The sequence below is a fragment of the Clinocottus analis genome, unplaced genomic scaffold (genome assembly GCF_023055335.1).
Source record: "Clinocottus analis isolate CAN_PGR_092001 unplaced genomic scaffold, fCliAna1.0.p SCAF_48, whole genome shotgun sequence".
Lineage (NCBI taxonomy): Eukaryota > Metazoa > Chordata > Actinopteri > Perciformes > Cottidae > Clinocottus > Clinocottus analis.
The window spans coordinates 192501-215000 of NW_027176205.1; the positions used below are offsets into that span (position 1 = coordinate 192501).

The window sequence follows — 22500 nt, forward strand, 5'->3', positions numbered from 1 at the left end:
TGGGCGCTCAGATCGAGAAAACCACCAACAGAGAGGCCTGCAGGGACCTGAGCGGGAGGAGGCTGAGGGACGTGAACCACGAGAAGGAGTGAGTCTCTTCTCCTCCTCCTCCTCGTCCTCCTCTTCCTCCTTATGTGTAACTCTTCTTCTGTGGTGTCAGGATGGCAGAGTGGCTGAAGAAGCAGACGGAGCGCGAGGCGGAGAAGGAGCAGCGCCGCATGGAGCGACTCCAGAGGAAACTGTCTGAACCCAAACACCAGTTCACCGACCCGGAGTACCAGAGGCAGTGCCACGACCTGTCGGAGCGGCTGGAGGACTCTGTGATGAAGGGTGAGGAAGACCTCTTCTTGAGCGACGTGCCCTCCTTCCTGTCTGCAGGCGTCTATGGATACTAACGGGTCATGTGCCCTCCTCTCAGGTCTGCAGGCGTCCTCCAGCTCTCAGGTGAAGGTGGACGACGTCTCTGCAGCAAAGAGACCAAACTCTGATCAGAGCGAGCAGCCGCAGAAGAAGAAGCAGAAGAAGAAGAACACGGCAGCATGTTTCTGGTGGGGCTCTGCTTCTTTCGTTTAACATCTTAAAAAAACTTATTTTTTTAGCGTGACGCGACTGATACATGTTGCCATGGTTACAGGACAGGGGTCGGTGAGATGCCGAGCTCAGAGGATGAAGACCAGGAGGAGGACCCCAAGCAGAGCGGCAGGTAGAGACCAGACTCACTTCAGACCTGATCCTCGGCCAACATCCACTTCAGTACCACCAACACGTTTTTATGGTTCTCTCCTCCAGCTCGTCCGCAGACCAGCAGCCCAGCCGACCCTCAGGGGGTCAGAGTCTCACTGAGACCCCCAGAGACCAGACCAGCAGATCCTCAGGGGGCCAGGATCTCCCAGAAACCCGTATAGACCAGACCAGCAGACCTTCAGGGGGCCAGGGTCTCCCAGAAACCCTTATAGACCAGACCAGCAGATCCTCAGGGGGCCAGGATCTCCCAGAAACCCCTATAGATCAGACCAGCAGATCCTCAGGGGGCCAGGATCTCCCAGAAACCCCTATAGACCAGACCAGCAGACCTTCAGGGGGCCAGGGTCTCCCAGAAGCCCCCAGAGACGAGACCAGCAGCCCCTCAGAGGACCAGAGTTTGTCTCAGCAGCAGGTCAGTAGTCCGTCCCAGAATGCATCAGCGTTCAGCTGAGGCGGTCCGTTCATAAACCTGTGGACTTCCTCTTCAGGGCCGGGCGCTGCTGGACCGGTCCTCCGTGGCCCAGCTGGAGTCTCTGGGTCTGGAGCTCCTGAAGGAGGAGCTGGCGTCTCGGGGTCTTAAGTGTGGCGGAACGCTGACTGAGCGCGCCCAGCGGCTCTTCTCCGTCAGGGGTCTGACCCCGAGCCAGATCCCCCCGGCGCTGCTCGCCAAGCCGGCCAAGACCGCCAGGAGAAAGTGAGGTCGTGGTGCAGGGCTCGTCCAATCAGAACGCAGGATTCTCTTTAAATATTGTGACGCCCGTTTGGTTTATTCGTTATTGGTTTTCTTTGCAACTTTCATTTAATTTTACATTAAAATGTTTCTAAAGAAAAACAGCTGTTGATTCATTTGAACTGGTTTCAGACCAGTAAGCAACGTCCTGCCAGAGGATTTGTCCAAAGAAAATGATCACGTTGACACCAGTTAAGTCTGAGCTGTCGGAAGCAGGGCATGCTGGGTAATGGTGTTTAGAAGCCGGGGTCCCAGGAAGTGACCTGCCGAGCCTCCAGCTGCTCGTAGCAGACGACGATGTCGCCGGGTCTGAAGTCCACGTCGCCGGCCGCCGACACGCCGCACTCCATCCCCGACTTCACCACCTGCACCTCGTCTCTGTGGTGCTTCAACGCCGCCAGAGAACCTGAGGAACACGAGACGACGAGGGAACAGTGAGAACGCGAGGAACGACCTCATCGTGTTTAATGGAGGGAGTCAACCTTTTATCCATTTACCCAGGGTACTAAGTCTGAACAGCAGAGCTGCAGCGTTGAAGGTCACATCTTTACTTCCCGACTAGACCAGCACAGCTGTACTTCCTGTCCAGACTAGACCAGCACAGCTGTACTTCCTGTCCCGACTAGACCAGCACAGCTGTACTTCCTGTCCCGACTAGACCAGCACAGCTGTACTTCCTGTCCCGACTAGACCAGCACAGCTGTACTTCCTGTCCCGACTAGACCAGCACAGCTGTACTTCCTGTCCCGACTAGACCAGCACAGCTGTACTTCCTGTCCCGACTCACCCTCCCAGACGGTGTCTCGGCCTCGGATCAGTCTGAACTTCAGTCGGCGGTCCAGCTGACCTTTCTGAACCCGACAGCCGGCAACAGGAACCTTCTTCTTCCCCACAGAGACGTCAAACATGGCGAGAACCGTCGCTTCCCCTGGAGAGAAAACCACTTCCTGTTGGTGTTGTCCTGGTTCTTACATGAAGGATACTAACCTACAGAACTTCTGTTGAGAGGATCTATGAGGCAGGTTCCTCACCGACGACGTTCTCCGAGTTCAGCGGCGGCAGTTTGCCGCTCAGCTCGTCCTTCAGCTGGTCGATCAGCTTGTAGATGACGCTGTGGAGTCTCAGGGAGACGCCGCGCGCCGCCGCCAGCTTCTGGATGGACTTGCTGGCTGCCACGTTGAAGCCGTAGATGGAACCTGTTGAGGGAGGCGGAGCGTCAGCAGGACTTCCTGTCAGTCAGGGTCACGGTGTCTGGCCCCGCCTCCAGGCTCTCATTACCTGTGAAGGCGTGGGCCATGTTGACGTCGTTCTCTGAAATGTCACCGAGGCCGAAGTGAAGCACCTCCAGCTGACACTGCTGCTGCTGATCATATCCGTCCAGGATGCCGAGCACGGCCTCCACCGAGCCGTCCACGTCTCCTGCAGAGGGGTCGGGCTTTAATGACTCGTGATGCACCAGGTGGGCTTTAATGACTCGTGATGCACCAGGTGGGCTTTAATGACTCGTGATGCACCAGGTGGGCTTTAATGACTCGTGATGCACCGGGTGGGCTTTAATGACTCGTGATGCACCAGGTGGGCTTTAATGACTCGTGATGCACCAGGTGGGCTTTAATGACTCGTGATGCACCAGGTGGGCTTTAATGACTCATAATACACCAACAAACACACCCCTCAGGTGTGACGTGTGATGTCACCGGGAGGGCAGCCAATCAGAGCCCAGTGAGCGTGTACCTTTGATGACGAGCGACAGGTTGGGCTCGTCCCGCTGCATCCTCTCGCTAGGCCGCGTGGCGAACTTGGACCTGTTGGCTCGGTACAGCGCTGCCTTCCTTTGCCTCCAGCTCAGGTGCGCTAGCCCCTCCCTCTCCTTCTGGTACTCGTCCAGGTGCAACATGGCTTTGAGCTCGATGGCGCTCTGCTCCTCCTGCAGCTTCGCCTGCTGCTCGGCGTAGAGCCTCCACTCCACCACCTCCCTCGCTCGCTGCTGCTCCCCGACACAAACCCGACATGACGAGAACCAACGTGAACTCAGGAGGGAACCGGAGTACCGCTCAGCCTCCTGAGTTCACGTTGGTTCTCCCACAGCCAGCGCTCCAACAGGTAAAACACCACAACAACAGTTTGTGACAAACAATTCGTAACACTATTGTACAACTATAAAATTACACCGCCAAACTGCATGCTGGGTCCAGCTTGTCCACAATCACAACAGGAAGGGACTTAGGACCCAGGGGAAAACAGGAAGAGACATCTACATTCCCCTGGGTCCTAAGTCCCTCCAGGTTCAGCTTCCAATGAATGCGTTTACTTGGAAAAAAAATCGTGATGTACTGTGAAACCGGCAGAATCTTACAAAATACCGTGATAGGAATTTTTGGGCTATCCCGCACAGAGCCGTGCTGGGATCGAACCGCCGGTGCGTCGTGGTTTTCCTGCTCACCTCAGACTCGACCTCCAAGATGACCTCCCCCGCCGAAGGCAGCTCTTTCCAGCCCACCACCTCCACCGCCGCGCTCGGCCCCGCCTCCGTCAGCGCTCGCCCGTTCTCATCGAACAGGAACCGGACTTTAGCCCAACTCTTCCCCGCCACCAGGACAGAACCGCGCCGCAGCGTGCCGCGCTGGACGATGGCCGACGTAACAGGGCTAAGGGGCAGAAACCAGAGAACCAGTTACATGGTATCTGGAGGTACGCGGAACCCAGAGAACCAGTTGCATGGTATCTGGAGGTACGCGGAACCCAGAGAACCAGTTGCATGGTATCTGGAGGTACGCAGAACCCAGAGAACCAGTTGCATGGTATCTGGAGGTACGCAGAACCAAGAGAACTCACCCTCTGCCTTTGTCGGTGCGACTCTCCAGGACGAGTCCCTCCACGGCGCCGCTCTGCTCCGCCTTCAGCTCCAGAACCTCCGCCAGCGCCACCGTGGCCTCGGCCAGAGCCAGAAGGTTGTCGCCCTGAAACACCGACGTCATCGTCTTACGCGTAAATATGAAGCGAGCAGAGACACCGTGATGTCACCCAGTGGAGTGAGGGAGTGAGGGACAGACCACACAACGTGTCCTGAGTTCACCTTGAGAGCTGAAACGTGGATCGCTTGAACGTCTCCTCCAAACTCCTCACAGACGACGTCGTGAGCCAACAGCTCATGTTTCACTCTCTGAGGGTCGGCCTGAAGCTTATCGCACTTATTCACCGCCACGATCATCGGAACTGAAACAGACAGGAAACATGACAGACAGGAAACATGACAGACAGGAAACATGACAGACAGGAAACATGACAGACAGGAAACGGCAGGTGCAGCTCACACCTTTGGCTCTTCTGGCGTGCTGGATGCACTCCACCGTCTGGTTCATGACGCCGTCGTCGGCCGCCACCACCAGAACCACGATGTCGGTGGCGTCGGCTCCGCGGGCTCTCATGGAGGAAAAGGCAGCGTGACCCGGCGTGTCCAGGAAGGTGATCTTCTCACCTGTCGGCAGCCGGACTGGAACACAAACCTCTGGCTTGTTTACACGCTTAGAACAACAATGAGAGCCAAAACAATCTAAGAATCAGTAACTGAAAATATATATTAAATATATATCATCATAAAGAAATTATGCTGAATTTAAAACACAAGTTTAAAAAAACATTTTATGAACTAGAACCTCAGGGGAACTAGAACCTCAGGGGAACGTTACCTAGGAAGGCTCCGATGTGCTGCGTGATGCCTCCGGCCTCGCTGGAGGCCACCTGGCTCTTCCGCAGGCGGTCCAGCAGGGTGGTCTTGCCGTGGTCCACGTGACCCATGATAGTGACCACCGGGCTGCGCGGCGCCAGGAGAGACTGGTCTGCTGGAGGCCTGGCGGGGTCAGAGGTCAAATGTAAAGTCTCAAACTGATTATATTGATTATATGATAATGCGAGTGGTGATCAATCAACATCTAAGCGCTACAGCGCGGATCCCGACCAGAGGTTGAACCTCCTCAGCTGGTCTACGTTCAGACTCCCTATGAAGCTCCAGCGTGAAGCTGAAGGTCTGACCAGAGACCGGCTGCTGAGTTAAAGGTCCGTCTCCTTGTGTTTATGTTTAATCTACTTGATCTTTGCTAACGTATTTCATGTTCTGCCGTCGAGCCCTCTTCTCTTTGTGCAACAACCAGAATGAACAGCATGTGAAACCATGAGAAACCATGTGAAACCATGTGAAACCATGAGAAAGGAGGATTCCTACTTCCTGTGGACGTCCCTGTTGGGCTTCACTCTGCTCTCACTCAGTTTGGCCCATCTGAACTTCATCCCTGATCGAGTCACCACCTCCTTGATCCAGCGCTCTTCCAGAACCGAGTCCGGCTCCAGAGAGTCCAGATCCACAGAGGTGTTCAGCAGAGCCTCCAAGACGTGGTCTAAAGACAGGAAACACATGAACTCACATTAAGCTACAAAGACTCAACACATGAACACACCTTTAGCTACAAAGACTCAACACATGAGCTCACATTAAGCTACAAACACTCAACACATGAACACACCTTTAGCGACAAAGACTCAACACATTAGCTACAAAGACTCGCGTTAAGCTACAAAGACTCAACACATGAGCTCTCGTTAAGCTACAAAGACTCAACACATGAGCTCACATTAAGCTACAAAGACTCAACACATGAACTCACGTTAAGCTACAAAGACTCAACACATGAACACACGTTAAGCTACAAAGACTCGACACATTAAATGGATTGTTTCGTACCAAAGTCTTTGTTCATGGCCTCGGCGAGAGACGCCACCGTCATCCTCTGTCTGATCTCCACTTCCTGTTTGTCTACTTTGGCTTTGACCTTCTGGTTCTTCTGGTCTTTCCTTTGACCTTTGACCTGCAGACCCGCCACAACATGTTGAAATATGATGCGTTAAACGTTCATATTTAATCTGACAGATGTTTTCAATGACATCACTAGCAGTTTAAGATCGGCCAATAGCAGACGGGGGTCAGTTGGACTCACATGTTTGGAGGCGAACTTCCTGTTGTGTTGACCATTGAGAAGGGGGGCGGGGCTTCGAGCAGGACAGAGGCGGGGCAGAGACAGGACGTGGTCGGTGTGGAGGAGCAGGCGGGCCCCCCGCATCATTGATGACATCACACTCATACCTGCAGAGACAGGTGGAAAAAGGGAGGTTCTCTCTGATTGGTGCTCTGCTGAACAAAGAAACTCAACATGAAGACAAAACGTATTTTCAAAATAAAACAAGTTCAGTCTGTGTTTACGCTGTTTAACCTCCAGCTGAAATATATACTAATAAAATATGGACCAACTTGTGGTTCTAGCAGGTGCCATAATCAATAACCATGAAAGAGAGTTCTGGGCTGCACAAGAACACCTGGTTACACAGACGGAGGACGTGAAGTAGGACAGCAGCTCCTTTTAAATCTTGACATTCACCTAAGATTACAGGCGTTTGGTTGATTAATTCAGTGCCGAATTAATTATTAGAACGGCAAGTTTCAGAAAACATGGCGGAGGTTGAGCTCGCTCAGGTGTTTTTACCTGCCGGCAATAAAACACGCAGAACGTCAGTGGAGTCTGGCGAGAGGGACGTTTGTTTGGGCTCAACGAGTCAGAGGGGGCGCGTGACAGGAACCGCTCGCAGGTGAACGATGTCTTACCTGACGGTCACGCGCTTCTTCTTCTATTCATCCTGAAACGAACTCCTGTTCTTCTGCTGGTTCAGTTTCACCGTGAAGTCCGACAGGGCGCCGCCATGACAGCTGCTCTCCAGGACCGGGTCCGCGCCAGACAGCGCCTCCTGCGGCCTGGAGCGGACCTGCGTCCTTTAGCTTCTCAGCTTAGGAAACACGGGGCCTTCCTTTAGCTCTTGAGCTCCTTAGCTTAGGAAACACGGGACCTTCCTTTAGCTCCTTAGCTTAGGAAACATGGGACCTTCCTTTGGCTCCTTAACTTAGGAAACACAGGGCTTTCCTTTAGCTCCTTAGTTTAGGAAACACGGGACTTTCCTTTAGCTCCTTAGCTTAGGAAACACGGGACCTTCCTTTGGAAACACGGGACCTTCCTTTAGCTCCTTAACTTAGGAAACACGGGGCCTTCCTTCAGCTCCTTAGCTTAGGAAACACGGGACCTTCCTTTAGCTCCTTAGGTTAGGAAACACGGGACTTTCCTTTAGCTCCTTAGTTTAGGAAACACGGGACCTTCCTTTCGCTCCTTAACTTAGGAAACACGGGGCCTTCCTTCAGCTCCTTAGCTTAGGAAACACGGGTCCTTCCTTTAGCTCCTTAGCTTACGAAACCGGGACCTTCCTTTAGCTCCTTAGTTTAGGAAACACGGGACCTTCCTTTATTAGCTTCTTTAGCTTAGGAAACACGGGACCTTCCTTTATTAGCTCCTTTGCTTAGGAAATGGCGGACCTTCCTTTAGCTCCTTTGGCGTAGGAAACATAACTTGGAAATGGTTAGATGAACTTTCAATAATCTGTTAAAACTGCTGTAAAGTGATCAAACTGCTGTCTCATGTTTTGAATTAACCACACAAACACACACATTAATACTGTCAGACATTTTTAATAAAGTAAGTTTACTTTATTAAACACTCAACATCTTCCACCGTTCATTCAACAAAGTAAAGACATATATTATTATATTATATGAAGTCATCTGTGGGGACGTCTCTTCTTTTTTTTTTACTAATTCCTCGACGTTCATATTTAAATCTCTATAATATAACGGGTCCTCCGTGTTTAACATGTTGCTACGTGAGAGGCGCTCTCATGTTTGTTCACGTAAATAATGAAGAGAACACGGAACCCAATTCAGAACCCTGTGGAGCTCCACAAGTACCAGAAGCTCTGAAGTGGTTCCCTGTTTCTTTCTTTAGAGAGTTTTTATAAAGTACTAACGTTTATGTTCTGCAATTATTTATGAAGACGACAGTTCCCTCTACCGGAAACCGGTTCTTTACCGGGTCCTTACAGAACGGGTCCTTACAGAACAGAGGATCATCATTCCATGTTTCTCTTTAAATCCTTCAGATGTTCAAAAGCAGCATTCAGTTTCTTCACGTTTTATCTTTATAGAGATAAAACGTTCTCTGTTCTTTCAGCTCCATGATTTTAATTAATATTTTTGACCTTACATTTTTTTTACTATAAGTTTCACTTCATGTATTTTGAGGTAGAAAGACTGGTTTCATCTTCATCACGTCAGTGCAGTAATATAGAACTTCATCTTCATCACGTCAGTGCAGTAATATAGAACTTCATCTTCATCACGTCAGTGCAGTAATATAGAACTTCATCTTCATCACGTCAGTGCAGTAATATAGAACTTCATCTTCATCACGTCAGTGCAGTAATATAGAACTTCATCTTCATCACTTCAGTCGAGTAATATAGAACTTCATCTTCATCAGAGTACAGGATACAAAACAATACAACATCTGTAAAAAGCCCTAAACGACCACGTTTCATAGCACCATTATAAATAAAGTTGTATCAAATGTTTGGTCAGAGTTTGTGAAAAAGGCACATCCTGACAAACAGAAACATGTAGTACAATATGTGTACTACATATAATATGTAGTACACATATTACACACAACATAACACACATAGTATTATAACACTGCTACATGAAACAAACCAGAAAACTTCTTGTTTAACGACACAAACGCAACACAGACCTGGACCCAGACCCGACAGCTGCACCAAGAACTACGTCACAACAAACACAGCACCGTCAGCTTCAGAGGACCCGGGTAGAGGACCCGGGTGGAGGACCAAGGTGGAGGACCCGGGTGAGTTCTCGTGGATCTCACTGACATTTCCACACAAATAAACTGAAGGGAAGAAACAGAAGATTTGTTAACCACCAGGGTGTAAATAAAGTTTTATCCTCCAGTATCACGAATGTTCCTCTAGTGTCTGATCTCTGATCATGTGACCTTGTTAACAAGCAATCAGTGTCTCAGGTGTTTGAGTCTCACCTGCAGTCGCTGCCTCCGGCGCTGATGACGAACTTGTCGTCGCAGGAGAAGCGAGCGTTGGTGACGTGAGCCGAGTGGCCGAAGTAGCGCTTGTGTTTGGCCTGAGGAACCGAGAAGAAGCACAAAAAACTGTGACCCTAAACACCAGAGGTCACCTGCACACAAAGGTCACGCACATACAGAGGTCACCTGCACACAGATGTCACGCACATACACACAGAGGTCACTCACAAACTTGTCGCTGCAGGGGAAGTCAAAGAGCTTGATGAGGCCGAAGTCGTCCCCGGTCACCAGGTGGAGGCCGTCGTGGGAAACACAAGCACAGTTCACGTCGGCCTTCTCCGCGTTCCGGGGCCAAACGCCGAGAACCTCGTCCCCGAGGATGCTGAGGAACCAGCAGAACCAGCAATGCCAGGGTGAGTAGGGGAACCAACATGTTCTCTAGTAGTTCTCTCGTATGTTCTTCAACACGTTCCCCAGCATGTTCCTTAAGGTGTGTTCCCAAACCCCCACCGTGTGTTCTTCTAGACCTGCACTACATGTCCTAGACTTTAGAGGCGGTTCCCCTCCAGTGATTCCCTACAGTGTTTCACAGTATGTTCTGGTTCCCTGGTTCTCTCACGGTTCTCTCATTCGTTCTACAAAATGTGAACTGATCCTCACGGTTGGTCCTGAATGAAATGAATCAGACCTAGCGTTTGGTTGCAGTTGTAAAGAACGTGGACTTCCACTCGTATCTTTTCCTTCAGCACTGCAGGTGACGTTCTTCAGCAGGTTCCCTACATGTACCACCAATGTCGAGCCTCACCTGGTCCAGGTAGCCCAGGTGATCCTCTCAAACACAGACTGCTCCGTGACAATCTTTCCTGAGGGAACTTCATGCACCTGTCGAGTGTAGGTGCTGGTGGACACCTGTGTAGGACATGAAGGATCTCACGGTTAGAACCAGCACCAAACAACAAGGAGCCGTTAGTGAGAAGTCAGAGGTCACAGCTCCAGACCTTCGCTGCTTGTGAACTTGAGTCATAATTCTCAGAATCTCTCTCACCTGGATGTGTTTGCTGTCAGCAGAGAAGTCGATCTGGATGACGGAGCCGGGGATGTCTTTGCAGTATCCGATCCTGTTGAGGGACGGCCCCAGAGAGAGGTCGTAGAAGTCCACGGCGCTCTCAACCGAACCCACCGCCAAGAACCGGTTGTCTGGACTGAACCTGAACCACAAGAAGAACCCAGGAACATGTGTAGTCGGGTCGATTCAACACGAGGTGGTTAAGACCCAATGTCGTACCGTATGTCCTGGATGGCGACGCTGCGGTCCCTCTTCTTGCCCCAGACGGTCAGGGAGTTGACCAGCAGCACGATGAACTCTCCGTTCTCCATGCCGATGGACACCATCTCTCCGTTGGGGCTGTAGCAGGTGCACTTGGCGGGATGACCCAAACTCACCTTGTTCAGAAGTTTCTGACAATAGAACAATAGATAATAGAACAATACATAATAGAACAAGTGAGAAGGCGGTCGGACGGTTAACAGACGTCTCGGCGTCGGCCTTCGGGCCGCTACCTTGTCGGCCAGGTCCCAGATCCGGATGGTCCCGTCGTCGCTGGCGGAGATGAAGACGTCTTTGAAAGGGTGAGTGGCCAAACCCCAGATGCCTCCCTGGGTGTGTCCGTTGATCATGGTGTTGGAGGCGGCGTTCTTTTCGCCGACCTCGATGATCTCGCCATCTTTGGTGCCCACCAGGATCTTACCCTGGATCCCGGGACAAAGCAGACGGACGGTCTGCGATTGTCATTTCAGTGACGACATTAAAGATCATCCTGCCTTCTGCTCCTTTTCAAACCGCTTTATTTGGAAAAGGAATCTCTGAATTACATCATTCAGTGACTTCACACAGACGTCTCCTTGAGTACATCGAGCAGACGCCAATTTAGCGCCAAAAATGTTAAGCCATTAGTTATTCCAACAAAGATCTTCTATATAGGTCTACCAACTGCTCTAGAACTTGAGGTAAATTGCCATAATGTGCTTTTCAAACTACTCGGTCTTCACACGGCAGCGGCTGGTGCCACCGGCCTCCTACCTTCCCTCTGCAGACAGACCGGACGTTCTCCACCGGCTGGCCGGTCTCCAGCTGAAAGGCCCTGCAGCGCTTCATCTCCTGGTCCCACAGCTTCACAGCGCCGCCCTCTTTTGTCCTGTCACAAACAGACTGCTCTCAGTGCTCTGCTTCCCTGTGCATCATCAGAGCTGTGAGCTCCAACGCTGCCGGATGAACCGCCTGGAACATCAGCGGCCATCCTGGATCCAGAAGAATTGGTATCGCTCTGCTATGGTGTCGTTGGAACAACGAGAAGCGCTGCCTTGTGGATCAGAACCTCTGAAACTGGTTTGTGACTTGTAACTGTAGCCCGGGTCAAGCCGGCAGGTTCTGGGTACTCACGGCCGTTCCTTCCCTCCGGTGACGATGAGTCCGTCCCTCAGGGTGGTGTACATGGTGAAGACCGGACCGCTGTGCGCCTTCGCCACCACCCGAACCAGGAAGTGCTCCCTCCACACGTAGACGTCTCCGTTGATGGCGCCGGTGAACGTCAGGTTGCTCTGGAGACAAACACACGGGCTCAGTCCGGGTTCAAACAGCTCGCTGCAGCAGGTGAGCCGGGCTGCGTTGTGGTCTTACAGCTCCGAAGGCGACGGACAGCATGGTCTGCATGCGGCCGTCCTCCACCGAGCCGATCACGCCTTTCTTGTACACGAGCGAACCTCCGACCAGAGTCCAGAACTTGATGTGTTTGATTCCCACCGACACAAACTGGGTGTCGGAGTCCGGTCTGAACTCCACCACGAAGATCCGCTCAGCGTGGCCACCTTTACAGGTGACCTTGGTGCCTGGCAGAGAGGTCAAAGGTCACATCTCAATTCAAGCCGTCTCGGTGGCATAATCACAGTGCACTCTCTGGGGTTCTCCCTGTATGCTGCTGGACCACCGCTCTACTTCCTGAACCACAGAGAAGTTATCAAGAAGGTCAGTGTACCTTCCTGCCACCTCCACACGGTGATGGTGTGTTCAGGCTCCACTCCCACTGACAGCAGCAGCTTTCCTGTGGCGCTGAAGTTGACGTAGCCGACACCTTTAGCGTGGGAACAGCGGAGGATGGACAGCGTCTGCTTGGTCATGGCATCCCATACGTGGATGGACGGAGCAAGGCCTGGTAAAGGAGACCACACATGTAGGAACCAAAGGAGCCCCAGAACCAAGGAAACTCATCTAAGGATCCAAGGAACAGTAGAACTGGAGGCCTGAGGTACTGAGGTAGCATGTAGGAACCTAAGAACCACAGGATCAATGGGCAGTAGAACCTGAGGTACTGAGGTAGGCCTGGACTCAATGAACCAAAGGACCTATCTAGTGCTGCACAACTATTTTATTGGTCAACTATTCTCACACACACACTGGAGTGGACCTGGTCTCTCTCACACACACACACTGGAGTGGACCTGGTCTCTCTCACACACACACACTGGAGTGGACCTGGTCTCTCTCACACACACACACACTGGAGTGGACCTGGTCTCACACACACACACTGGAGTGGACCTGGTCTCACACACACACACACTGGAGTGGACCTGGTCTCTCTCACACACACACACTGGAGTGGACCTGGTCTCTCTCACACACACACACTGGAGTGGACCTGGTCTCTCTCACACACACACACTGGAGTGGACCTGGTCTCTCTCACACACACACACTGGAGTGGACCTGGTCTCTCTCACACACACACACACACACTGGAGTGGACCTGGTCTCACACACACACACACACTGGAGTGGACCTGGTCTCACACACACACACTGGAGTGGACCTGGTCTCACACACACACACTGGAGTGGACCTGGTCTCTCTCACACACACACACACACTGGAGTGGACCTGGTCTCACACACACACACACTGGAGTGGACCTGGTCTCACACACACACACACTGGAGTGGACCTGGTCTCACACACACACACTGGAGTGGACCTGGTCACTCACACACACACACACACACACACACACACACACACACACACACACACACACACACACACACACACACCTGGGGGCGGAGCTACAAACAGAAGAACCAGACCTGAACCGGATCCCGACTGCAGATACTCACCGGACACCTCGGCCTCTGCACACGACACCAACACGTCAACACACAGTTCACACGAACGTCAACCATGTGTGTGTGTGTGTGTGTGGATGAGTGACAGCTGACTTACCTGGCAGGTCGGCCATGTCGCCTGGTGATGAGGTGAGGCGTGACAATGAGGAAGCAGTGGAAAAGAAAAGAAGTGCAATGGGCAAAAAGCAGTCCGGTCATGCATGAGAGCATCTCTGAATACTGTTTCCTTCTCACACTGTCTCCGCTTTGTCTCTTTGAGGTCGTTTAGTGTCTCTTTGTGGTCGTTTAGTGTCTCTTTGAGGTCGTTTAGTGTCTCTTTGAGGTCGTTTAGTGTCTCTTTGAGGTTGTTTAGTGTCTCTTTGAGGTTGTTTAGTGTCTCTTTGAGGTCGTTTAGTGTGTCTTTGAGGTCGTTTAGTGTCTCTTTGAGGTCGTTTAGTGTCTCTTTGAGGTCGTTTAGTGTCTCTTTGTGGTCGTTTAGTGTCTCTTTGAGGTCGTTTAGTGTCTCTTCGAGGTCGTTTAGTGTCTCTTCGAGGTCGTTTAGTGTCTCTTTGAGGTTGTTTAGTGTCTCTTTGAGGTCGTTTAGTGTCTCTTTGAGGTCGTTTAGTGTCTCTTTGAGGTCGTTTAGTGTCTCTTTGTGGTCGTTTAGTGTCTGTTTGTGGTCGTTTAGTGTCTCTTTGAGGTTGTTTAGTGTCTCTTTGGGGTCGTTTAGTGTCTCTTTGAGGTTGTTTAGTGTCTCTTTGTGGTCGTTTAGTGTCTCTTTGTGGTCGTTCAGTGTCTCTTTGAGGTTGTTTAGTGTCTCTTTGTGGTCATTTAGTGTCTCTTTGTGGTCGTTCAGTGTCTCTTTGTGGTCGTTCAGTGTCTCTTTGTGGTCGTTTAGTGTCTCTTTGTGGTCGTTCAGTGTCTCTTTGTGGTCGTTTAGTGTCTCTTTGAGGTTGTTTAGTGTCTCTTTGAGGTTGTGAAGTGTCTCTTTGTGGTTGTTTAGTGTTGTGTCTTACAGCCGCAGTCAGACGTTAGCATGAACACAGTCTGTTCTCACCGATTTGTCCCGTCGCGATGATGTTTTGGTACTTTGGGTGCTGGTTGACGGTCAGACAGAGGATGTCGTCGGTGTGTTCCAGGTAGAAACTCTGGGTTCCTGTCAGGACGGGAAGCAGGTGGTGTGACGTCAACAACAACAACAACAACAACAACACCAGGGGCCTGAGGGCTGGACTCACCGGCCGACAGGTTCTGCACCACCACGGCGGCGGCAGTGTGGAAGATGATGTCAGCGCCGTCGTTGAGGTAATGCAGGTTGTTGCGACAGTCGAAGCCTCTGTAGCCGAACACGTGCTCCAGCACCAGCTCCTGACCACCACACACACACACACACACACACACGCAGTGTTTGAGGTGGAGTCCAGCAGCGGACCAGACCTGCTCACCGGGTTCTGGTTCTGACCTCCAGCAGCTTCTTCTTCTTGCTCACGTTGTTCTTCAGCAACTTGTCGGGCAGCGGAGCGGCTCGGCTCACCGGAGGCCTGGAGAGGACCGGCACATTAAAACATGGTGTGTGTGTGTGTGTGTGTGTGTGTGTGTGTGTGTGTGTGTGTGTGTGTGTGTGTGTGTGTGTGTGTGTGTGTGTGTACCTCTCCTCTACAGGTAGCTCTCTGGGCTGCAGGTGCGGTCTGGTTCCCGTCATGTTCCTGATGCCTACAGAGTAGATCTTGGTGACGTAGTCCACCAGCTTCTCTCGGGCCACATCGCTGTCGTACCCTGAAGACACAACGGAACCACTTGGTCCTTTCAGAATAAAAGCCTCAGTGGCAGTCGTGTCCTTTCAGATTAAAAGCCTCAGTGGCGGTCGTGTCCTTTTAGAATAAAAGCCTCAGTGGCGGTCGTGTCCTTTCAGAATAAAAGCCTCAGTGGCGGTCGTGTCCTTTCAGAATAAAAGCCTCAGTGGCGGTCGTGTCCTTTCAGAATAAAAGCCTCAGTGGCGGTCGTGTCCTTTCAGAATAAAAGCCTCAGTGGCGGTCGTGTCCTTTCAGAATAAAAGCCTCAGTGGCGGTCGTGTCCTTTCAGAATAAAAGCCTCAGTGGCGGTCGTGTCCTTTCAGAATAAAAGCCTCAGTGGCGGTCGTGTCCTTTCAGAATAAAAGCCTCAGTGGCGGTCGTGTCCTTTCAGAATAAAAGCCTCAGTGGCGGTCGTGTCCTTTCAGAATAAAAGCCTCAGTGGCGGTCGTGTCCTTTCAGAATAAAAGCCTCAGTGGCGGTCGTGTCCTTTCAGAATAAAAGCCTCAGTGGCGGTCGTGTCCTTTCAGAATAAAAGCCTCAGTGGCGGTCGTGTCCTTTCAGAATAAAAGCCTCAGTCGCGGTCGTGTCCTTTCAGAATAAAAGCCTCAGTGGCGGGCGTGGCGTTACCTCCATCTTCCTCGGCGTCGTCGTCGGACTCCTCGCTGTCCACGGCTTTGCTCTCTTTGTGACCCGGCGGCTCTCGGGTCCAGATCATCAGCGCCGTGTCGGCCCCGCCCACCGACAGCAGCGCCGCGTCGTCATTGGACCAGCGCACGTTGGTCACGTTGGTGCTGTGGCCCACGTACTTCTTGAACCTGGCGAACTGACCCTGAGAGCAGAGCGGAGACACAGTGAGAACAGAGTCCAGCGGACTTCATGACTTTACCCGAATGCCCATGAGCAAACATTGTGTGAAATGTGTGTGTAAACAGTAAAAAGTGATAAAATGTAGTATTTAAACTAACAATGAGGATTCAAAGCATACAGTAAACCTTAAATGACTCAAATGAATGAGAGACAATAGTTTATTAAAAGAATAAACATTTATACAGATGCCTGTATGTATGCTGCTGATATTTTGAGCCTTTTTCCTTTAAAAGCAGATTCACTATTTATAACTAAATGAACACATGAACACATGAATATAACACATTTACACCACATTTAATTTTAGGATTTCATTTTTTTAAGGACTTTTCCAGGCCTGGAAACCAGCGTTTTAAAGCTCCAGGACTGTTTCAGGTTCTCTATGAGCATGAGAACCCAGTGAGGAGAACCCTGTGAGGAGAACCCAGTGAGGAGAAACCAGTGAGGAGAACCCTGTGAGGAGAGCCCTGTGAGGAGAAACCAGTGAGGAGAACCCTGTGAGGAGAAACCAGTGAGGAGAACCCTGTGAGGAGAACCCAGTGAGGAGAAACCAGTGAGGAGAACCCTGTGAGGAGAGCCCTGTGAGGAGAAACCAGTGAGGAGAACCCTGTGAGGAGAAACCAGTGAGGAGAACCCTGTGAGGAGAACCCTGTGAGGAGAACCCAGTGAGGAGAACCCAGTGAGGAGAACCCAGTGAGGAGAACCCAGTGAGGAGAACCCTGTGAGGAGAGCCCTGTGAGGAGAAACCAGTGAGGAGAACCCTGTGAGGAGAAACCTGTGAGGAGAACCCTGTGAGGAGAACCCAGTGAGGAGAACCCAGTGAGGAGAACCCAGTGAGGAGAACCCAAGTGGACGCCTCACCCTGGACGGGAAGCTGAACAGTTTGAGGAAGCCGAAGTCGTCCCCGGTGGCGAGCAGCGTTCCGTCTCTGCTGCGCGAGGCGGCGTTGACGAAGCTGAGCGGCGGCCATATTGCCTCGCAGGTCGGACCCAGAACAGACGTCCAGCTGGCCCAGTCTAGCTTCTCGAACTAGGAACACAAGCAAAGCGTGTACATATCTGCAGAACCGAAAACACTTGGAGGGAGAACGTCCACAGAGACTGACCTCCGCCACGCTGATGCTCTGTATGCGGCCTCGCGGCGCCTCGAAGAACAGCTGCTCCTTGGCCCCGGTGTTCACCTGCAGCAGTTTACCTGAAGGGGAGACTCCATGAAGCGCTTTGTAGTCGTTTAGTGTCTCTTTGTGGTCGTTTTGTGGTCGTTTAGTGTCACTTTCTGGTCGTTTTGTGGTCGTTTAGTGTCACTTTCTGGTCGTTTAGTGTCTCTTTCTGGTCGTTTAGTGTCTCTTTGTGGTCGTTTAGTGTCTCTTTGTGGTCGTTTAGTGTCTCTTTGTGGTCGTTTAGTGTCTCTTTGTGGTCGTTTAGTGTATCTTTGTAGTTGTTTTACTCGAGGTTGGGTCAACCTCCCGCCGGCATGTTTCATTCAAATGATTTAAAAGTTGTAAATATCATAAACTGGTGATTTTAACCCGGAAGCTCCGTTCGGTCATCAGACTTCTTTCAGGAGAAAACAAGCAGTGCTGAGGACGAGGAGCCTCTTCATCAGCAGTGATGAGGATGCTGCTCTTCCTCACCTACCTGTGGTGTGTCTGAAGGCCTCACCTCGGGAGTCCCAGTCGATGTGCGTGACGAAGCTGCCGGCTCCCTTACAGATGCCCACCCGCTTGCTGGTCAGGACGTTGTAGATGTCCACGAAGGAGTCGTGGGAGGCCACGGCCAGGTACTTCCCCGCATCTGAAACACACGGAGCTGTGACTCATCGCAGGCGGACCAATCGCCTGTGCCTCGCGCTACACACCTGTGTGGTGAGTTCAGGTACCTTGGGAGAAGCGAATGTCCGAGATGAGCTCCCTGCGGTGGTGGAAGGTCACCATGTCCTCCAGCGTGTCGGCGTTCACCACCAGGAAGCTGCCGTCGTTCAGACCCACGGCCAGAGCTTTACCGTCAGGAGAGAAGGCACAGCACCGCCCACCTGACAGGTAACACACAGGTAACACACTGGTAACGAATGAAAAGTAAAACACACAGGTAACATGCACAAGTAACACGCACAGGTAACACACAGGTAACAAACACAGGTTACCTGAGTGTGTGTGTTACATACGTGTATATTCTCACCTTTCTTGAGCTTGCGGACAGCGACCATGCGGTGATTGGCCGACAGCTCCCAGATCCTCAGAGTTTTGTCGTCGCTGACGGTGGCGCAGACAGGAAGTAGAGGGTGAGCCGCCAGCCCCCACACCTCACCCTCCATGTGACCCTGAACACGCACACACACACACACGTTAACAGATAAATATAAAGTGATCAGGTGACCATGTGATCATATATTCAGGGGACTATGTGACCAGGTGACCATGTGATCAAGAGACCATGTGATCAGGGGACCATGTGACCAGGTGACCATGTGACCAGGTGACCATGTGATCAGGGGACCATGTGATCAGGGGACCATGTGACCAGGTGACCATGTGACCAGGTGACCATGTGACCATGTGACCATGTGACCATGTGACCATGTGATCAGGGGACCATGTGATCAGGGGACCATGTGACCAGGTGACCATGTGATCAGGGGACCATGTGATTAGGTGACCATGTGACCAGGTGATCAGGGGACCAGGTGACCATGTGATCAGGGGACCATGTGATCAGGGGACCATGTGACCAGGTGATCAGGGGACCATGTGACCAGGTGACCATGTGATCAGAGGACCATGTGACCAGGTGACCATGTGATCAGGGGACCATGTGACCAGGTGATCAGGGGACCATGTGATCAGGGGACCAGGTGATCAGGGGACCATGTGACCATGTGATCAGGGGACCATGTGACCAGGTGATCAGGGGACCAGGTGATCAGGGGACCATGTGACCAGGTGACCATGTGATCAGGGGACCATGTGACCAGGTGATCAGGGGACCATGTGACCAGGTGATCAGAGGACCATGTGACCAGGTGACCATGTGATCAGGGGACCATGTGACCAGGTGATCAGGGGACCATGTGACCATGTGATCAGGGGACCAGGTGATCAGGGGACCATGTGACCAGGTGACCATGTGATCAGGTGACCATGTGATCAGGGGACCATGTGATCAGGGGACCATGTGATCAGGTGACCATGTGACCAAGTGACCATGTGACCATGTGACCAGGACTGATACTTGGTCTGACCTGAACCAGCAGCGTCATCGGTCCACTCTTGTCGATCTCCAGGATTTCTCCGTTCTTGGTTCCCAGCAGGATGTGTCCGTGACCCAGAGTGATGGCTCTGATGGACGGGTTGTCCTCCAGCAGCAGCCCTGCAGAACACTTTGTTATTATGAGACTGTATCTTTATTTATTTATCTCACAGAGAGAGGGTATTGGTTCTGATCCATGCTAACAGAGACAAACCCTTTGAAGCTGGTCAGCTGTTCAAAGTCTTTAGCGTCTCCATCATCAGTCTGAATGATCGGAGCTCAGCTGCATTAAACCTCAGAAACATGAGGATTCTTGTTCTGTTCAGCTTCAGATGGACCCAAGACCCAGAGGTACTACGTCTTCCTCTCTGAGCCTCCATCTTACTAAGACCCAGAGGTACTACGTCTTCCTCTCTGAGCCTCCATCTTACTAAGACCCAGAGGTACTACGTCTTCCTCTCTGAGCCTCCATCTTACTAAGACCCAGAGGTACTACGTCTTCCTCTCTGAGCCTCCATCTTACTAAGACCCAGAGGTACTACGTCTTCCTCTCTGAGCCTCCATCTTACTAAGACCCAGAGGTACTACGTCTTCCTCTCTGAGCCTCCATCTTACTAAGACCCAGAGGTACTACGTCTTCCTCTCTGAGCCTCCATCTTCACAATGAATCATGAAACCACGAGGAAAAAGAAAAGACAGTGAGACCTTTGGAGGACGGAGACAGAGCGGCTCTCTTGATGGCGTAGGTCTTCAAACACCTCTCGAACATGTCGTCCCAGAGCTCCACGACGCCGTCCTTCCCTCCCGTCACAAAACCCTGGACAGTGAACGAAAAGAGCTGCTGATCCCAACGAACTAAACTCTAAAAGAAATCTCAGTGTTTGAATGAAAGCAACAAAACTAAAATCATATTTCATCTTCATGTTTGCAAGAATGAAAATTCAACTGGCAACTCATATGTGACCTAGGTGTGACCCAGGTGTGACCCAGATGTGACCCATACGTAACCCAGGTGTGACCCAGTGTTTTCCCTACCATTATAGTAGGAGGGCGGGGCGCCCCCCTGAAAAAACCCCCGCCCCTCTGTAATTTTCTCTATATCTCCAGATCACAATACGTCATTTAAAGTTCTCTTTCCTAGAGAACAGGTCTCCACCTTGTTCTGTTATTAAACAAACTAAAGGCTGTATTTTATTGACGGGATCTACGCGACAGCTCGTCATTTCTGTCTCTACGTGGTCGCGTGAACACTCCTCTGTATCGCGCACGGCGTTGTTCCATCTCGATGCGCAGAGACACCCTCTGAACCCAGAGCAGCTCTCTGAACCCAGAGCAGCTCTCTGAACCCAGAGCAGCTCTCTGAACCCAGAGCAGCTCTCTGAATCCAGAGCATCTCTCTGAACCAGAGCAGCTCTCCTGCTCCGAGTGAAACGAGTCAAAGTGCTGGTGTCTTGTTCCAACAATGAGCTGCTGGCTTCACACATTACAAAGTACACGGACATCAAACTAAGTCATTAATAAACAGATGGAGAAATGTCGGGTAAATGTTTACAGTTAACAAGTTACGTTGCGCATGCACGACTCTGAAATTTTTGGTGTTTTGCCAAAAGCCAATCTCCGCAAAGTCTCCGTGAAGTCGTTTTTTTTTGCTGTTCCGTCTCTCAAAACCGTAAAAAGATCTCATCTCAACATGGAGCATGAGCTGAGAGCAACGTATCAAGTCTACAACCACGTTATAAAAATATGTGTAGAGGCTAGCAGCTCACTGAGCCACTAACATGATACAACCTGATGCTCACATCTGCAGTCTCGTTCTGTTTTGTTTTGCAATTTGCTTTTAGTTTTCCACAATAAGCTATTTAGTAGTAACTACATATTATTTATTTTTTGCACAGATAGAACTTTATTTTTATTGTTTTAAGTGATTGAAATTCTGTTTTCTTTTTTTGTGGTCTGACGGGGCAATTCGGATTCTGTTATTCATAAAAGCACAGACGGAGTCACAAAAGGATGTTATTTACAGAAAAAGTAATGCTTTTGGTATTTGTGTCATTGTTGGTGTCGTCGAGGTCCCTCCCCCCCTCTGAACCTGTAAACCTAGAGGAAACACTGTGTAACCCATACGTGACCCAGGTGTGACCCAGGTGTGACCCAGGTGTGAGCCATACGTGACCAGGTGTGACCCAGGTGTGACCCATACGTGACCCAGGTGTGACCCATACGTGACCAGGTGTGACCCAGGTGTGACCCATACGTGACCAGGTGTGACCCAGGTGTGACCCATATTTGACCCATACTTGACCCATATTTGACCCATATTTGACCCATATGTGACCTAGGTGTGACCCATGTGACCCAGGTGTGACCCATATGTGACCCAGGTGTGACCCATATGTATATCAGGTGTACCTGGTGAACCAGGTGTTACCTTGTCCAGGGAGCACATGGCGAACACGGGTCCGTCGTGGGCTTTGACGGTCTTGATGAGCGTCGTGTCTCTCCAGATGTAGACGTCTCCGTTCGTGGCCCCGGAGAAGACCAGGTCCTCGGCCCGGCCGTAACACGCCGACATCATGGTCTCCTGCTTCCCCAGGTTCCCGAAGATCCCGCGCTTGAAGGTGAGCCCGCCGCCTGTAGGCCATGAGCACCGGTAGTTCAGCTGACGGACACCAGGACGCCGCCGATCCGGCTCTTATTGGTCGATTAGTTTCATGATAAAATGTTCAGTGAAGATGAACATCTTCTAACCTATTTCACTCAAAACGAGAGGTTCATTTATTTTTAGAGGTTTTATTTGAAAACCGCCAATAAATATTGTTGAAATATAATTATTTAATTGAACTTTCTTAAATGTGATCTTGTCGAGGACGTGTAGACGTTGCAGCGGTTAATCTGCGTCAGTTTATGACATGAGTTCTTATTGTGAAAGGTAAGAAGGAAGGAGAGGACGTGGTTGATGGTAGTAATGTTTATGTGTCGG

General features: G+C 51.2%; 3 protein-coding genes across 5 annotated transcripts in view; 1 reads left to right on the forward strand and 2 right to left on the reverse strand.

Annotated features, from left to right (window-relative positions):
• sde2 (SDE2 telomere maintenance homolog (S. pombe)) overlaps positions 1 to 1531 on the forward strand; it is a 2581-nt gene extending 1050 nt beyond the window's left edge. Inside the window, exons 4-9 of the mRNA XM_068599546.1 lie at positions 1 to 88; positions 161 to 330; positions 419 to 548; positions 635 to 703; positions 790 to 1156; positions 1233 to 1531. The exon at positions 1 to 88 is cut by the window's left edge and continues 24 nt beyond it. Of these exons, the coding sequence (XP_068455647.1) occupies positions 1 to 88; positions 161 to 330; positions 419 to 548; positions 635 to 703; positions 790 to 1156; positions 1233 to 1442 (1034 nt within the window). The 3' untranslated portion in view covers positions 1443 to 1531. The remainder of the gene's footprint in view (positions 89 to 160; positions 331 to 418; positions 549 to 634; positions 704 to 789; positions 1157 to 1232) is intronic.
• Positions 1331 to 7338, reverse strand: mtif2 (mitochondrial translational initiation factor 2). The gene is made up of 14 exons (XM_068599545.1): positions 7128 to 7338; positions 6466 to 6611; positions 6213 to 6336; positions 5697 to 5868; positions 5164 to 5324; positions 4791 to 4967; positions 4551 to 4690; positions 4310 to 4434; positions 3918 to 4122; positions 3209 to 3461; positions 2753 to 2893; positions 2506 to 2670; positions 2262 to 2402; positions 1331 to 1880 (listed from the first exon to the last, which is right to left on the reverse strand). Exons 2-14 carry the CDS (start codon positions 6607 to 6609, stop codon positions 1711 to 1713), a joined length of 2118 nt encoding a protein of 705 aa, XP_068455646.1. The 5' UTR covers positions 6610 to 6611; positions 7128 to 7338; the 3' UTR covers positions 1331 to 1710.
• A 695-nt stretch (positions 7339 to 8033) lies between these two features.
• LOC137802009 (echinoderm microtubule-associated protein-like 6) overlaps positions 8034 to 22500 on the reverse strand; it is a 26337-nt gene continuing 11870 nt past the window's right edge. Inside the window, exons 18-42 of one of the 3 annotated variants that reach the window (XM_068599506.1) lie at positions 21949 to 22151; positions 20226 to 20337; positions 19513 to 19640; positions 18453 to 18594; positions 18154 to 18306; positions 17937 to 18068; positions 17381 to 17469; positions 17137 to 17304; positions 16036 to 16237; positions 15265 to 15391; positions 15078 to 15156; positions 14854 to 14983; positions 14673 to 14771; positions 13734 to 13754; positions 12492 to 12665; positions 12137 to 12345; positions 11900 to 12057; positions 11540 to 11654; positions 11020 to 11208; positions 10745 to 10917; positions 10505 to 10667; positions 10265 to 10368; positions 9688 to 9841; positions 9457 to 9557; positions 8034 to 9309 (exon numbers count right to left, since the gene is read on the reverse strand). In XM_068599506.1, the coding sequence (XP_068455607.1) occupies positions 9285 to 9309; positions 9457 to 9557; positions 9688 to 9841; positions 10265 to 10368; positions 10505 to 10667; positions 10745 to 10917; positions 11020 to 11208; positions 11540 to 11654; positions 11900 to 12057; positions 12137 to 12345; positions 12492 to 12665; positions 13734 to 13754; positions 14673 to 14771; positions 14854 to 14983; positions 15078 to 15156; positions 15265 to 15391; positions 16036 to 16237; positions 17137 to 17304; positions 17381 to 17469; positions 17937 to 18068; positions 18154 to 18306; positions 18453 to 18594; positions 19513 to 19640; positions 20226 to 20337; positions 21949 to 22151 (3350 nt within the window). In that variant the 3' untranslated portion in view covers positions 8034 to 9284. Of the gene's footprint in view, positions 9310 to 9456; positions 9558 to 9687; positions 9842 to 10264; positions 10369 to 10504; positions 10668 to 10744; positions 10918 to 11019; positions 11209 to 11539; positions 11655 to 11899; positions 12058 to 12136; positions 12346 to 12491; positions 12666 to 13733; positions 13755 to 14672; positions 14772 to 14853; positions 14984 to 15077; positions 15392 to 16035; positions 16238 to 17136; positions 17305 to 17380; positions 17470 to 17936; positions 18069 to 18153; positions 18307 to 18452; positions 18595 to 19512; positions 19641 to 20225; positions 20338 to 21948; positions 22152 to 22500 lie in introns of all 3 variants that reach the window. The other 2 variants (XM_068599507.1, XM_068599505.1) reach the window with 2 other exon arrangements.